The following is a 15,185-nucleotide window of genomic DNA, read 5'->3' as shown; positions in this document are numbered from 1 at the left end:
GCAGGGGGAGCAGTGGAGCCCTGCCCGGGAAGGAGATGCCATCAGCCCACCAGCGCCCCCCCCCCATCTCAGACAGTGGCTATCCTCGAGAGCTCTGTAAGCGTCTAATTAAGGCAGCCTGTGAATGAGGAATCAGAGCCTCTGCGGCCCCCATCTGAGCTTGCTTACTGCACTGCGGAGCGGGGCCTGAACACTTCCAGAACCAAGGGGCCCCCGTTGGAATAGAGAGGTGGGCACTGGGGGCTCGAAGCTGTACTGAAACGCCCGAATTGCTTGAAATGCCTGTCAAGTGCGAGCGTGGCAGACCCCCGAGGGAAGCAAAGCTGGCTGGACTACCCAGAGCAGCCCGTTTCCGAGCATTTTCGAAAAAGGGAGAAGGACTTTCAACAGAACAGATGTGAAGGCAGTTACCACTTTCTTCCCTTTTGGATTCTCCCTCCTGGTTACAGTGCTTTGTTGCACGGATTTCTGGATATTGTCTCCTCTGCGAAGTGACCTTGTGTGCCGGAGGGGGCAGTCCCCAGTTTCTGTGACAGGACCCCGCCAGGTGGCAGGAGGGTAAACTCCTCCCCAGGACAGAGCTGGGCAAGAGCCGAAGAGGGAGATTCCTTTTCTGGGTCAAAAATAAATCTCCCTTTTAAAGGGATATTCACTAGGGGCGGCTGACCATGTTTTTGGAATATCCTGTCTTCTTTCTGATCACACCCCACAATTTTAGTCCCAAAGTCGCACCTTAAAAGCTAAACCCCCAGCTGGCCTTGGGCTGGATACCAGCAGGTGATTTAATCAGATGTCCTCGCGCCAACCAGAGCCATTCAAAGCTAATTTGCAAGTGAGCCAAGGCCAGAAAGGGCTTTCAGGGGGCAGTGCTGCCCCAGGATGCCAACTGGGAGTGTGACTCGGGCAGCTGTACAGGATGGAAGGACGGGTGGCCTGGGTTTGAGCTCTGGATCTGCAAGTTCCCTTTATCTCGTCTTGCTGGCCTACTACTCTCCTTGTCGAGTTTTCCTTCTCTTCTTCGACAACCCAGAGCAGACCTAGATACCTCCCACAGGCCAGCAGACACACACAGATTTGTGCAGGGAGTCCAGGTGTTGGACTGGAAGGGTCAGAGGAAACCCTGCTTGTAGGAAGAGATCTCGCTGCGGGAGGGAGCCCATCGTGACCTGAGCCCAGCTCAGGGGAATCTGACAAGGCACTGAAGGTCTGAGCAAGCTGTTCTGATGCCATGAGCTTGCCAGGAGCCATCCCTGAGCACAGCCCATTGTGGCACAAACTGTCACTGTCACTGTCATCCCGTTGCTCATCGATTTGCTCAAGCGGGCATGAGTAACGTCTCCATTGTGAGATTTATTGTTACTGTTTTTGGCATATCCAATACACCACGGGTAACTTGCCAGGCTCTGCCATGTGGGCAAGATACTCTCGGTAGCTTGCCGGGCTCTCCGAGAGGGATGGAGGAGTCGAACCCGGATCAGCCGCGTGCAAGGCAAATGCCCTACCGCTGTGCTATCGCTCCAGCCCACTGTGGCACAAAAGTAAAAATAAACCAAGTGAACAAAAAAATGATGGTAGTGAGAGTACAGGAGCACATCTGCTCGCAACAGGAAATCAGACCTCGGCCAGCACGGTCTGCCTTTCTCACGCTGGCCCACAGGGTGTTCCAAGGGGGCCACCTGTATGAAACTCATAAATGGGGGCATGCACCTAGGAGGCCAACAGGTAGAAGGGTGGTGGTGGTGGTGGCATGAGGGTCGGGGTCGGCACAGAAAAGAAACTAGGCCAGAAGGCCTGGGGTCAGAAATGGGGTGAGAGACTCTGGTCTCCGTCGGATTATTCTGGGGCCCCATCTCTCCCTTGGTGTTGGATTGGTGTTGGAACATTGTATCCCTGAAATCCAACCAGGAATAACTTTGTAACCCATGGTGATTAAATTTAAATAAATACATCCCCAAACCATCTACTGCTTCCCTTGGGCACGTGGCCAGCCCCTCCAGCCCCGTTTCTTGGCCAGGGAAAGGCAAGACAGCGCTCAGCATGTGAGACTCTTGTGGTGAGAACAGCCCTAACCTGGGCAAAACCCTGAGTCAACCGATGGCTGAAGAACTGGGAACTGCAGAGGGGTGACAACACCAGTCTCCTCTCCAGCCGGGCTGGCCTGAAGGTGGTGGCCAAGCGAGGAGGACTTTCTAGCACTTTCTCTATGATGGATGCCTGCCAGGACTCAGCAAGGGGCAAAGCTAACACGGCCGCCAGCCTTGTCCTCTCCCCTGCCAGGGAAACAAAAGAACCACCTGCCCTTTGGACAACGTGTCTAAGGTTTTTATTGCGATCCGTTAACAGGTCAGGGACTGGGATCGAATGGACGAGCCGCCTGGGCGTGAAGCGTTCATTGGCAGACCTTGTGGGCAAGGTCACAGCAAACAAGAAGCAGCTGCTTGAGAGTCAATGGTCGAGTCGACGTTGGAAGGTACAAGAAGGATGCCGGGTCGGGAGGGCAGAGGCTGGAGGGTACAGCAGTCAAGTCGCTCCAGGTCTGATCCCGCTTCCATGACACGGGGATCTGCGGTCAATGTCCCTCTAAGTGTGGGCATCTTCCTCTTTGTGGAGAACCTGGTGTGGGGTGTCCCCCCACTGAAAGACACAATAGAATCATGGTGAGTGGAGCCAGGCCGAATAGAACCATAGACGGCCCCTGCCCTGCCCGGGAAGGTGATCCCGGGGTGGGAGAGAGTCGAGCCAAGGCACTTGCCTTGCATGCGGCTGACCCGGGTTCCATCCCTGGCACCCTACTCCCCCACGCCCCGCCCCAGCCCTGCCAGCGGGACCCCTGAGCATCATGAGTATGGCTCCAGAAAACAAAACAAAACAGACTAAGACTGAGAAAGCACGAGGAGCAATCCTTGCAAAATAGACTTTCTGTTGGCGGGGTGGGGGAGGGGCACACCCGGCGGTGCTCAGGGCTTACTCCTGGCTCTGTGCTCAGTAATCACTCCTGGTGGTGCTGGGGGGACCCTGTGGGGTGCTGGTGCACAAACATGCAAGGCAAATGCTTTCCCCTTCGTTCTATCTCTCTAGCCACCAAGAATACCCCCTCGTAGACAGACATAGAAAGATCACGCTCATCTGTGGAATATAAAACAACAGAGTGGGAGACTAACACCCAAGAGTAGCAGAGATAAGGACCGGGAGGTCTGCCCCACAGCTTGGAAACTGGCCTCACATGCTGGGGGGCGGGGGCGGGGAAGGCAACTCAGATAGAGAAGGGAACACCAAGTAGAAGATGTTGGGAGGACCCATTCGGGTTGGAAGATGCAAACTGAAAGTAGACTATAGACCGAACATGAAGGCCACTCAATACCTCTGTTGCAAACTACAACACTCAAAAGGAGAGAGAGCAAAAGGGAATGCCCAGCCACAGAGGCAGGGTGGGGTGGTGGGGGATGGGGTGGGGGTGGCTAGAGGGATACTGGGATCATTGGTGGAGGAGAATGGGCACTGGTGGAGGGATGGGTAAACGATCACTGTATGGGTGAAATGCAAACACGAAAGTTCATAAGTTTGTAACTGTACATCACAGTGATTCTCTAATAAAAAATTTTAAATATATATATATATATATATATATATATAAAACATGAAAAAAAAGAACATCCCCTCGTTCCCTTCCACAGCACCCTGACTGGCAGAGGAGAGGAAACACCTTCATTCATTCAGTTGACTCCTCGCTCCGGGAGTCTCTCAGGGTTCGGGTCTCCCCAAGTTCCAGAGCAGCCATTTGTTTCTGACACAGGATTCCTGGCTGCCCAGAACAGCCGTTGCCTGCCTGCAGCTCACAGCCCCGGCCGGGTGCCCCTGAGCCCAGAGCCCCCTCCGCCCCAGGCAGGCCAGTCAGCTCTGCTTTTCTCCAGGAAAAGGCCCTCCTGCCCGATCGAAGATGCTGTTATTCATATTGCAAGGGAAAAAAAACGATGTGCTCATAAAATATGGGAAAGGCCCCCCAGAAGTAGCCCCCGCGGGACCCAGACAACGCATCTGAGCAGACTGGCTGAAAGAATCCGGGGGAAAGGAAGTGTGTGTGTCCCAGGAAGATCAGGCTGCGGGCGCGGGTGGGAAGAAGCTGCTTTCAAAGTGGGGATCAGCTTCGCTTTGCTTCTTCCTAGAAACTTTCAGGGTCACGAGACTCTCTGCTATTTTTTTCTTATTTTAGCTTTGATTTGGGGTCATCCCCAGCCATGCTCAGGGTTTACTCCCGGCTCTGTGCTCAAAGCTGACTCCTGGCAGTGCTCAGAGGACCAGAGGCAGTGTGAGGGTTGGAATCAGGGTCAGACGCATGCCAGGCAAATGGCATCTCCCCTGTGCAGTCTCTCTAGCCCTGGCAACGGGTTAGTACTTGCATGTACTTTGCCTGCCTGTGGACTAGAGCCATAGCACAGCGGGTGGGTCGTTTGCCTTGCACGAGGCCGACCTGGGTTTGATTCCTCCGTCCCTCTCAGAGAGCCCAGCAAGCTACCAAGAGTATCCTGCCGCATGGCAGAGCCTGGCAAGCTCCCCGTGGCGTATTCAAAATGCCAAAAACAGTAACAAGTCTCACAATGGAGACGTTACTGGTGCCCACTAGAGCGAATCAATGAACAATGGGACTATAGTGCTACAGTGCTACTCTGCCCTTACCAGGATGCCCTTTGGGGCATTTCAGCTATGAAGGAAGCATTCTGTTCTCTGTGGTGCTTTGATGGGACAGATCCTAAAAAATGAGGGCAGACTTGCAGTTACTTCTTCCCAGAACCCCACTGGGATGCATTATTAGGGTCCCTTCCTCCTTGTCCACTGAATAAGAAGAGGGAGAAACAAAGGTTCCAGGAAACAAGAAATTAGGTCCAGGTTCCCAAGGCAAGCAAAGACCAACTTTGTCCTTCAAGAAGCTCCAGAGCTTTCCACGGCCACTTAGGGGGATGACACAAGGCCTTGCAGCTGACCCTGAAGGTCACAGTTCCACTGAATTGTTGTTGTTGTTGTTGTTGTTGTGTTGTTAGAAGGCTGTGGCTAAAAGAAAGGTTAAGGTTAGCCTTGGAACTTCTTCACCGTCACTGCTCAAGTTTGGGAGCTTGATTTGGGGTAATAAAGTCGACTGACTTCCAGCCTATTTGCACCACTCTTGTCTGAATTCAACACGCATCTGTCATCAAAACAGAGGAGGAACTCAGGTTTTCAAAGTACGATGCCAGCAAGAAGGGCAGCTGGACCTGCTGTCTGCTCGCCTGTGAGAGAGAGGACGGCGCAGGTGGGTAGTTTTTAATTCTAAGGAAAGTCCTTTAGCCCCGAGACTCCCTGCTGTTGATCCCGGCAATACTTGGCCATTAAACTTCTCGACAGCAGTGAGACGGATCGGGGTTTCTAATAGAATTCTTCTCCTATTTTTGGCATACGATCACCCTAATGTGTTTTCAATTTCCCAGAATATATTTTTGTTGAAGTAGAATTTCCCCCAACCAGAGGAGTGTGTTAGGCAGACTTGCCTGATGCTAAGAATAGGGACTTTGATTTTAACCTTCCTGGGAAATATACATGCGCCCCCCCCCACCCCCAAGAAGGGAACCTATGGGAGTGGAATGGGATGGGGGTTCCTAGATTTAATGAGAGAAGAACAAAGGCAGGTTCAGGGCATGCACCTCAAACACAGGAGGCCTGGGCTCCATCCCCCACACCACACAGAGCAGAGAAACTGGGAAAAACGACAAAAGCAGCAAACAAACCCAGAAGGAGATAGAATAGAGAGGCCAGAGAGACAAGCACAGGGGGCAGGACATTTGCCTCGCAGGTGGCTGACCCAGATTCAGTCCCTGGTGTCTTGTAGGGCTCCCCACTGGGAACCACTAGGAGTCATTCCTGAGTGCAGAGCCAGGCGTTATGAATGAGCTCTAGTCAGGATATGCCGATTCCAATGCTCGGGAAGTTATCTGAGAGGGTGAGGGTCCCCTTTGCAAGAGGAGCCCTCTGGATGGAAGACTATCTCCAGGAAGTGTTTGAGGGGTCCAGGGAGCCCAAGCAAGGCCTGGACCAAGCAAAGGCCAGGCTGGCGGGCCCTGAGAAGCAACCACAAATTCCCAGAGCTCCAAGAACTGCGATGATGCGGATAGACTGGAGACCGGCTCCCTGCGCACCTGCTCTGTGCGACACTTTCACCCAAATCTGCTTCCTGAAGGGAAACTACTCAGGCCGGGGGCTTAGGCGAGAAAGGGACTTTCAGCCAGCGTGACAGGACAGTAGGCAGGGCACTTGCCTCGCATATGGCCAACCTGGATTTGATCTCCAGCATCCCACAGGGTCCCCTGAGCACCGCCAGGAGTGATTCCTGAAGGTAGAACCAGGAGTAACCTCTGAGCATCGCCGGGCGTGGCCCCCTCCCCCCAAAAATAAAGAGAAAGGAAATGAACTCTCATTGATGTTTTGGAAAGAGTTCAGCTTTCCGAAAGCCTGTGAGGCTGAGCTGCCTGTAGGAACGTTGGGAAGGGCAGCTGGAGCCTCTGTCCAGGGCCACCGGCCAGAGCTAACATGGGAGAGACAGGAGCGGCCTCCACGCGCCCAGAGCCACGGCCTGTTGAGCTTTCAGGAGTGGCCACTCGTCCAGCGGCCAGTGCTCGGACCTAAGGTCAATGTGGAACAGCCCGGGGAGGCGGCCTCGGTGCTGGTCTCACTCTCGCGTCTGCTTCCTCTCCTCTAAAGTGGGAGGGAAATTGGGGCTGGAGCGATAGCACAGCGAAGAGGGCGTTTGCCTTGCACGAGGCCGAACCGGGTTCAAATCCCAGTATCCGATATGGTCCCCTGAGCATTGCCAAGGGTGATTCCTGAGTGCATGAGCCAGGAGTGACCCCTATGCATCGCCGGGTGTGACCCAAAAAGCAAATAAATAAATAAATAAATAAATAAAGTGGGAGGGAGATCGAATCCTCCTCCTGACACAGCCCTGGCAAGTGTAAGAACCGAGGAAATGAAAGGAAGCCGCTTCCCCCGCAGGAAGAGTCGCGACTCCGTGCACCAGCTCTGTCGGGGACGGCTATTTCCGCAGCGGGTATCTTTGCTCTTGGTACGTGTTGCCCGGGCACTAGCTGCAAGTTCTGAGAATCGCCTCATTTTTCAGGTCCCTGGCTTCGGAAGCTCATTCTCTCCGCCGGCTTTACTGTGCCGTGTCTGCACCTTAACGCCGTCATCCGGTACCCGCGCGCCTCCCCCCACACACACCCCACTGCTGTGAAACACGCCCGGGAGAGTTGGCAGAGCTTAGCTGCGCTCGCCAAGTTTTGAAACATGACAGGGAGGCCTGAACTGGGTGATCCCAGAGCAAACATGAAGCCGTGCTCCGCTGCGCAGAAGGTGTCGAGCCAGAGTGCTCTCTTCTTCTGCAGGGTGTGTGCCGGGCCTGCCACGGAGGTTCATTCAGAAATCAGAGCCTCGGGGCGCGGAGAGGCGGCACAGCGGGGAATGTGCTTGTCTCCTTACCGCTGACCTGGCTTCAGCCCAGACAATCCCCGAGTGATCTCTGAACGCAGACAAATAATCACTACAGAGGGCCAGGGAGGAAGCACGGGTACTTGCCCGACACTCAGCTGACCCCGGTTCAATCCCCTGCACCACCACTTGTGCCCGCCTTCCCCCCGCCCAGCCTCACCCCCACTGCCTCTAGCCCCACTAGGAGGGATCCCTGAGCACAGAGCCAGGAGCAAGCCCTGAACACCACCAGATGTAGTCCCCCAAACAAAATAAAAACAGAACACCCCCCCCCAAATCAGTGTAGACCCACCAGGATGTCCTCACATCATTTATGTCCTCACAGCCAAAATATTCTGGTAGAACCTGGCAAGTTGAAAACACAGCCGTCCGTGCACATTGGAACACACACGTCAAACATGTTAACACACTTGCTGATCATCCCTGAGCACGGCTCTGGCACCGCAGCCTCCTGCGGTGTGGAGAGGAAAGCCAGCCGGGGGATGGCCTATCCGTGCCTAAGAGTTGGGGTACTGGTACCCGAGTGTTTCTTTCCCAGGCTCCAACATCCTCCACTTCCACCTCCAGAAACCCTCTCCCCTCCCCCCGCCCCGCAGACCCACCCCCTTCCCAGGAGCTGCTTCCCATTTGGAACCTACCCCTTTCAAGTCCTGGCGCTCCACTCCATCCCAGGGAGCAGACTGGCCGCTGCCCAGAGGCTGCGGGTGAGGGGACTGATGGCCTCGGGTCTCCTGGGCTTTCATGACGTGGAGCAGGTTTCTTGCTGCCGCTTCCCACCCGAGATACTCCCGCAGCTGTTCCTGCAGGCTCCCCGGCTCAAAAGCATCCGGGGACTCTTCTGTGCTTTTCTTCCCCATTAAGTGCCCTGGAAACAGACAGAGACAGAGACAAACCCGGGGTGGCACACCCGTCATGGGGAGGGGGAGCGGGACTAGAGTGAGACTGTCAGAGCTCCTGTAGAAGCACAGCCAGGCCCGGCTCCCCCTCCGGGGCCGGGTGGGATTCTTACTGCAGCCCAGGAGCCCGGGCTTGGCCAAGACATTTCACACACCCCCGACTTTCATGCCAGCCACTATCAAACAAATATGTTGGATTAGGTGAAAACGAAGGCACCTTCCCAGCTGAAGTCCTGTCATCAGTTACCAGGGCGTGGAACTCTATCCTTAATGAACAATGGGATTCCAGCAACCTCCCCAGGCAATCTGGAACTGCTACTGGAAATAAGTCTTTTATTTTCCTTTGTGTGGAGAAAGAAAGAAAGGAAGAAAGAAATAAGAGAAGGAAGGGAGGGAGGGAGGGAGGGAGGGAGGGAGGGAGGGAGGGGGAGGGAGGGAGGGAGAGAGGGATGAGGAAGGAAGGGAGGGAGGGAGGGAGGGAGGGAGGGAGGGAGGGAGGGAGGGAGGAGGGAGGGAAGGAAGGAAGGAAGGAAGGAAGGAAGGAAGGAAGGAAGGAAGGAAGGAAGGAAGGAAGGAAGGAAGGAAGGAAGGGAGGGAGGGAGGGAGGGAGGGAGGGAGGGAGGGAGGGAGGGAGGGAGGGAAGGAAGGAAGGAAGGAAGGAAGGAAGGAAGGAAGGAAGGAAGGAAGGAAGGAAGGAAGGAAGGAAGGAAGGAAGGGAGGGAGGGAGGGAGGGAGGGAGGGAGGAAGGAAAGTGGGGAAGGAACGTGGGGAAGAGAGAAAGAAAGGAAGAAAGAAGGAAGGAAAGAGTACCGCTTTCCTCTTATCTCTGACGCCAACATACTGAAGGAGTTTTTCATTTGAGCTTGCTCTGGGTTATAGCTGAGGCTGATGCTGAGACACACTCTCTAGAAGCTATGGTTTGTTAAGCAAGTTACAAACAAGTTCTGACTAATCTTTCCGTTGCATAAAGGCAGAATTCTCCCTTGAATTCTCTTCAGAAACAGGCAGTGAAAAAAAAAATAAAAACACAATAGAACTATCAGCAGCCCCAGGCAGGTGTATTCGCTGTTTAAAGCCATAAGCACCGTCCCGCTGAGACCACATCACTGGAAGCAGAGACATCCCAGGGGGGTCTGACTGCGGGGCTGCCGGCGTGGCCAGGGAAGGCGCTCAGTGTCTGTGCCTGCACTTACCCCTGCCAGCCACGGTTTATGCTCATTTATTTCCTTCAGCGGACTTCCCCCCTCTCTCTGTAATCGGGTTTCATAGCTTTCAAATGTCTAATAGTGGCAAAACTACGGCGCGCTCGGTTTAAAGCTCACACACACAGGACAGGCTCTCTGCGGCCGCCTGGCATCAGAAGCACTTAAGGCGAATGTGGTGGCAGCGTCTGACAAGCTCATTCACTTACAAGAGGAAAAGGCCCCTTCCCGACACTTGTCCCCAGCACTGCGCTGTCTCAGTGCCCACATGGCTGGTGTGCATGTGTGTGGTGTGTGTGCATGCGTGCATGCGTGTGTTTGTGTGTGTGTGTGTGTGTGTGTGTGTGTGTGTGTGGCGATTGGTGGATAAGATGGTGTTTCAGTGTAGCCGGCTGAATCTGATCCACCCTTTTGTCAGGGTTTGATGGAAGTGAGGCTCCAGCGAAGATTCTCAGAAGAGACCCAGTTTATAGTCCAGACTCTATTCTACCATGATGCAGTGTCCTGGGCCTTTCTGAGAACATAGGGCAGACGTGATTCTGGGGCCAGTGGAAAGGACGGATGAGGTCTTGACATCAGGAATGACTCTGGGGCCACAGATTGGTACACCGTGACTCATTATGTGACTCAGAAAAAGTGAATCGTGGAGGTATCGAGGAGGCTTAAAATGATGTTTCACTGATGCTGTCATCTGAGTGTTTGATTCACGGTATCCAGCTGGATGACGGGGTCCCTGTGCTAAACACCTTCCTTATCTGCTTGGTCACACGACACCCGGAGAGCCAGCCCAGAGGCTCGCATTTGGGACACTGCTCGAGGGATGCTCTTCTCGCACAAGTGCCCCAGAAGATGTGAGACACGAGGCTTTAAGGGTATGGAGGGAATTGAATAAAGGTGATGGGCAGGCAGGAGTAAGCCCGGTGCTCCCAGAAATGAACACGGTGTCTCTTGCCTCCCTAAGTGCCAGTCAACTGGTCAGGGTGCTGGGAGTGACAAGGGCGTTAATGCTAAGGAAGCAGGAGAGATCATGGGAAGGCGTTTCCAAACAACTTCTCTACCATGTCTGAATAATTGTGAGGACTTTGCTAAAACAGGAGGCAAAAGCACATGCTGTGATTTAAGGTAGATCGTCATTACATTGTAGGAGACGGCAATGTTTGCACATTTGAAAGGTGTGTGGGGGACCGTCTCCCACACTTGGATTTCTGCATGGTCTGTTGAAGGAGGAACACCATCTCTAACATCCCAGAGAGACACACAGCTCCCCCCGCCCCACCATTCTTGTTTCACTTTAGAGCTGGTTACTGTCCAATAATGTCTCCATGGCAACGCAGATGCTATGCCCACTTCCACTTCTCCCACCCCCATTTGTTACGAGCAGATATCACAATGATGGAGATCTCAACAGAGATATAAACACACACACACACACACACAACCACTTGAAAAAAAAATAAAAGCTTGCCAAGAGGAGAGAGAGAGAAAAAAAAAAAAACTGTATCCTTTGTCATCATTTGTACTTAACCTCTAAGCCAGCAGGTTGGAAACAATCACTTTTCTTGAACTTAAAACTTGAAGATTACCCCCCAGTTTAGGGGAAATTCTATTAAGCTCCAAGGTGCCAAGGGCCGTGTTTGGAGCGCTCAGGAGGGCTGGCTCGGTTTCCAGATGCAGTCTCCCAAGCAACTACTGTGTAGCTACAACCCAGTGCTTCCAAATTCAAGTTTTCAGACTGTACCTGCCTCCGCGCAGAGAGCCCCCGAGAGGAGCATTGGGGCCGGGGGCGGGGGGCACACGGGGGAGGGCTACCCGTATTGGCACCTTTCAGGGCACAAAGAGAACACTTGAACACCCAGCCAGAGCAGAACCCTGTGCTGCTTCCAATCTGTTAACTGTTTTCTGTGGCTACATCAAGCCTCTCTCAGTAGGAAGAAGCAATTCACTGACAACAAGCCTGCAAATTAGCGTGAACAGCAGCCCCACGATGGCCACATGTAGCTTTCCGCTGAGATAATTGAGCTCCACAGCCTGACGAGGGTGATTACAGAACAGGGGCGTTTACTCTGGAGCACGGCGAGCAGAGTCTGAAGGTATGAAGAGCGTCGTCCTGGTCATCATCCATAGTCCCACAGGGTGGTGCCTGCCCAGAACACCTCTCTCCCTCTCCTCCCTCTCTCTCCCTCTCCCTCTCTCTCTCCCCCTCTCTCTCCCTCTCTCTCTCCCTCTCTCCCTCTCTCTCCCCCCTCTCTCTCCCTCTCTCCTCCCTCTCTCTCCCTCTCCCTCTCTCTCCCCCTCTCTCCCTCTCCTCCCTCTCCTCCCTCTCCCTCTCTCTCCCCCTCTCTCTCCCTCTCCCTCTCTATCCCCCTTACTCTCCTCCCTCTTCTCTCTCCCCTTGTCTCTCCACCCCTCTCTCTCCCTCTCTCTCTTCCCCCCTCTCTCTCCCCCTCCCTCTCCCTCTCCCTCTCTATCCCCCTTACTCTCCTCCCTCTTCTCTCTCCCCTTGTCTCTCCACCCCTCTCTCTCCCTCTCTCTCTTCCCCCCTCTCTCCCTCTCTGTCTCCCTCCTCTCTCCCCCTCCCTCCTCTCTCCCCCCTCTCTCTCCCTTTCTCTTTCTCTCCCTCTCTCCCTCTCTCTTTCTCTCTTTTTTTCTCTTTCTCTCTGTCTCTCACTCTCTGTGTTTGTGTCTCTCTGTCTTCCATCCTCTGTGTCTCTCTGTCTCAGTCTGTTCCTCTGTGTGTGTCTGTCTGTCTGTTTGTCTCTGTCTATATCTCTCTGTCTGTCTGTCTTCCCTTCTCTGTGTCTCTCTGTCTCTGTATGTCTGTTTCTCTCTCTCTCTCTGTATGTCTCTGTCTCCATCTCTGTGTCTGTCTGCCTGCCTTTCTCTGTAAGTCTGTCTCTGTTTCTCTGTGTGTCTCTGTCTCTGTCTCCCTCTCTCTCTCTCTGTCTGCCCTTCTCTGTGTCTCTCTGTATCTGTCTCTTTCTCTGTGTGCATGTCTCTGTCTCTCTCTGTGTGTATGTCTGTCTCTGTTTCTCTGTGTGTGTCTCTGGCTCTGTCTGTCTCTCTCTCTGTCTGCCCTTCTCTGTGTCTCTCTGTGTCTGTCTCTTTCTCTGTGTGCATGTCTCTGTCTCTGTCTCTCTCTCTGTGTATGTCTGTCTGTCTCCTCTTCTCTGTGTCTGTCTCTGTCTACCCTTCTGTGTCTCTCTGTCTCTGTCTCTTTCTCTGTGTGCGTGTCTCTGTCTCCCTCTCTCCCTCTCTCTCTCTGCCTTCCTTTTCCGTCTCTTTAGACCCAAGTGTGGCCCCCAGCCCCACCCTCTCTGTCCTCTGTCCCTGCTTCCCCCAGGCCCTGCAGCCAGTTGAGGGCAGTAAGGGGAAACAGCATGTTTCAGAGCCAAGAAGAGAAGAAACTTTGAGCTGTCACTGTCAGTGACCTCTGGGCCACAGATGCCCAGAGAAGGCCGCGAAGGGTGATCAAACGCGACATGCAAGCGTCTGGGGACAGGCCTGCCCTTGGCCTGTGGCCTGGGGGTAGGCGGGCACCAGCTCTGGCTTTGAAGCTCACGCCAGGTGCTCTTCCAGGCCTGAAGCCGGCTACCCTTTTAGTACAAAAATGGACAAAAAGAGTTGGGCCCCCCGAAGGTCTCGCCCCGGCCGGGGGCAGCACAGGACATGCCACTAACCTGAAGCTTCCAGAAGCCCCTCCCAAGAACGGGCTTTGCAGTCTGTTTCTTTAACGAAGGGACGAAAGGCTCATCTTCACCCCTCCCGCCCCCTCCCCTGCCTGACCCCCCAGCTCCCTGAAGTCTGGGATTCGGTTGATGGTGTGTTGGCAGGTGCCTCCCGGGAAATCCTTCCCACTCGGAGACCACGGAACGTCACACAGCCAAACCTGCTTTATGACTCTGTAGGGACCCCTTAAGCCATGCATGTCGAGGTGTTCAGCCCTGGCTCTAGGGAGGGATACCCAGGAAGGGGGACGCTCTGTAGTGGCCAGAAGCCAAGCTCAGAAAGGCAGAAAGCCTCCAGTGGAAACCGGAGTGGCACCCCTACCCTCCACTGGGCTGTGGTACCCTCCCCACCTCCCCACTGCACACCTGGGCTTGGATACGGGACCACTGCACCTCCAGGGAGGGAGGGAGGGGACAGGACTTGAGTGTGGGATGGAGAGTCAGAGATAGGAGGAGGAAGTGGAGGGGGAGGGGTGTGGAGAGGAGACCGAGAAGGGAGATCTGCTTAGAGGGGGGACCTGCAATTCTCGGGGTGTCTAGTGAATGGGGACTAGACAGGGCTTCTTGGGGTTGAAGAGGAGCGAAGGTCTCTGTAAAGGGCCGAGAGGGGCCGAGAGGGGCCGAGAGGGGCCGAGAGGGGCCAACAGGGGCCGAGAGGGGCCAACAGGGGCCGAGAACCTTCGGGCGGCCCCCCGCGGGCGGTCACGCAGCCTCCGGGCTCGGCTCTGAAACACCTGTGGATTTGCGGGGCGCGGGCGCAGGGGAATAGTCTCCGCTCAGGAAGGGAACTTGGTCCCCAAAGCCGTCCCAGGGCTGAAGCGTCCCCAGAGCCGTCCCAGGGAAGGCGGGCTTGGGGGGAAGCCCGACGGAGGGGCGGCGGGGTGTCGGGCAGAGCCGCGCTCGCTGGGGACCCTCGGCTGGGCAAGAAACGGGGGCGAAAGGGAGGCAGGCGGAGCGGAGTTTGAGGACCTGGGGTCGGCTCTGGGGTCCAAGGGGGAAGAGCAACCCCCCGCCGACCCCCCACCCCGCACTCTCACCCCTCCCCCCCACCACCCAGCCCGACTCCGGAAACGCGGAGAACCGGAGCGCTGGGCCCCCTGCCCACCCCGCCGGACACTCACCCACCGCCCAGTGGTTGCCGCGCGGGTACATCTTGGCCACGGCGGGGCCCCCGGGGCCGGGCAGCGGGGCGGCGGGGCCGCGGGCCGCCTGGCACAGCACGAGCGCCAGCAGCGCCAGCCGCAGCTCCCGGGCGCGCATGGCCCCGGCGGGGCGGGTGCGGGGGGCGCGGGGCCGAGCAGCCGGGCCGGACAGACCTGCACTCGCCGCCGCCGCCCGCGCTCTGCCCGCGCCGCCACCGCCCCCCTTTATAGGCGGCCCGGAGGGGGGGCGCCGGGGGCTCGCCCAGCCCGGACCCGCGCGCTCTGACGTCTCCCCGCGGCGCCGGGGCGAGCGGCCCCCGAACGCCATCCATCTTCTGGTCCCGGGGGATGACAGGGATGAGTGTCCGGCCCCCCCGCCCCCTCCCCCCGCGCGCCCACCCCGCCCCGCTCCCGGCCGCACGCGGACGCCAACTCCTGGCGGCGCGCGCCCGCAGCCCCGGGCTCTCAACCCGGGGTGTGCAGACCACCCCGCCTCTCCAGGTGCCCGCGCACACGCCTCTCGACCCCGCTCCCCGCTGCCAGAGCCCCCTCGCCGCCACCCGCGGTTCCCGCAGCCCAGCGGGGCTTTCGCGGGGCGCGGAAGGAAGGAAGGAGCGGGAGATGCCCCGCGCGCGGCGGAGCGAGCCAGAGTTCCCCGACAGTGCCCGGGCTGCCGCCCCTCCGTCCCGTCGGCCCGGCGCACTCGGCTCC

The 15,185-nt window shown here is 56.2% G+C and overlaps 1 protein-coding gene across 1 annotated transcript; it reads right to left on the bottom strand.

The window, feature by feature from the left end:
* Window positions 1–2,315: 2,315 nt before the first annotated feature.
* On the bottom strand, window positions 2,316–14,951 carry GRP (gastrin releasing peptide). Its single transcript, XM_055128611.1, has 3 exons — window positions 14,454–14,951; window positions 8,148–8,374; window positions 2,316–2,634 (listed from the first exon to the last, which is right to left on the bottom strand). The coding sequence occupies exons 1-3, from the start codon at window positions 14,800–14,802 to the stop codon at window positions 2,581–2,583; spliced, it is 630 nt and encodes a 209-aa protein (XP_054984586.1). The 5' UTR covers window positions 14,803–14,951; the 3' UTR covers window positions 2,316–2,580.
* Window positions 14,952–15,185: the final 234 nt, after the last annotated feature.

This window comes from Sorex araneus, chromosome 2, assembly GCF_027595985.1.
Source record: "Sorex araneus isolate mSorAra2 chromosome 2, mSorAra2.pri, whole genome shotgun sequence".
Classification (NCBI taxonomy): Eukaryota; Metazoa; Chordata; class Mammalia; order Eulipotyphla; family Soricidae; genus Sorex; species Sorex araneus.
This window is presented reverse-complemented; position numbering and strand designations above follow the sequence as displayed.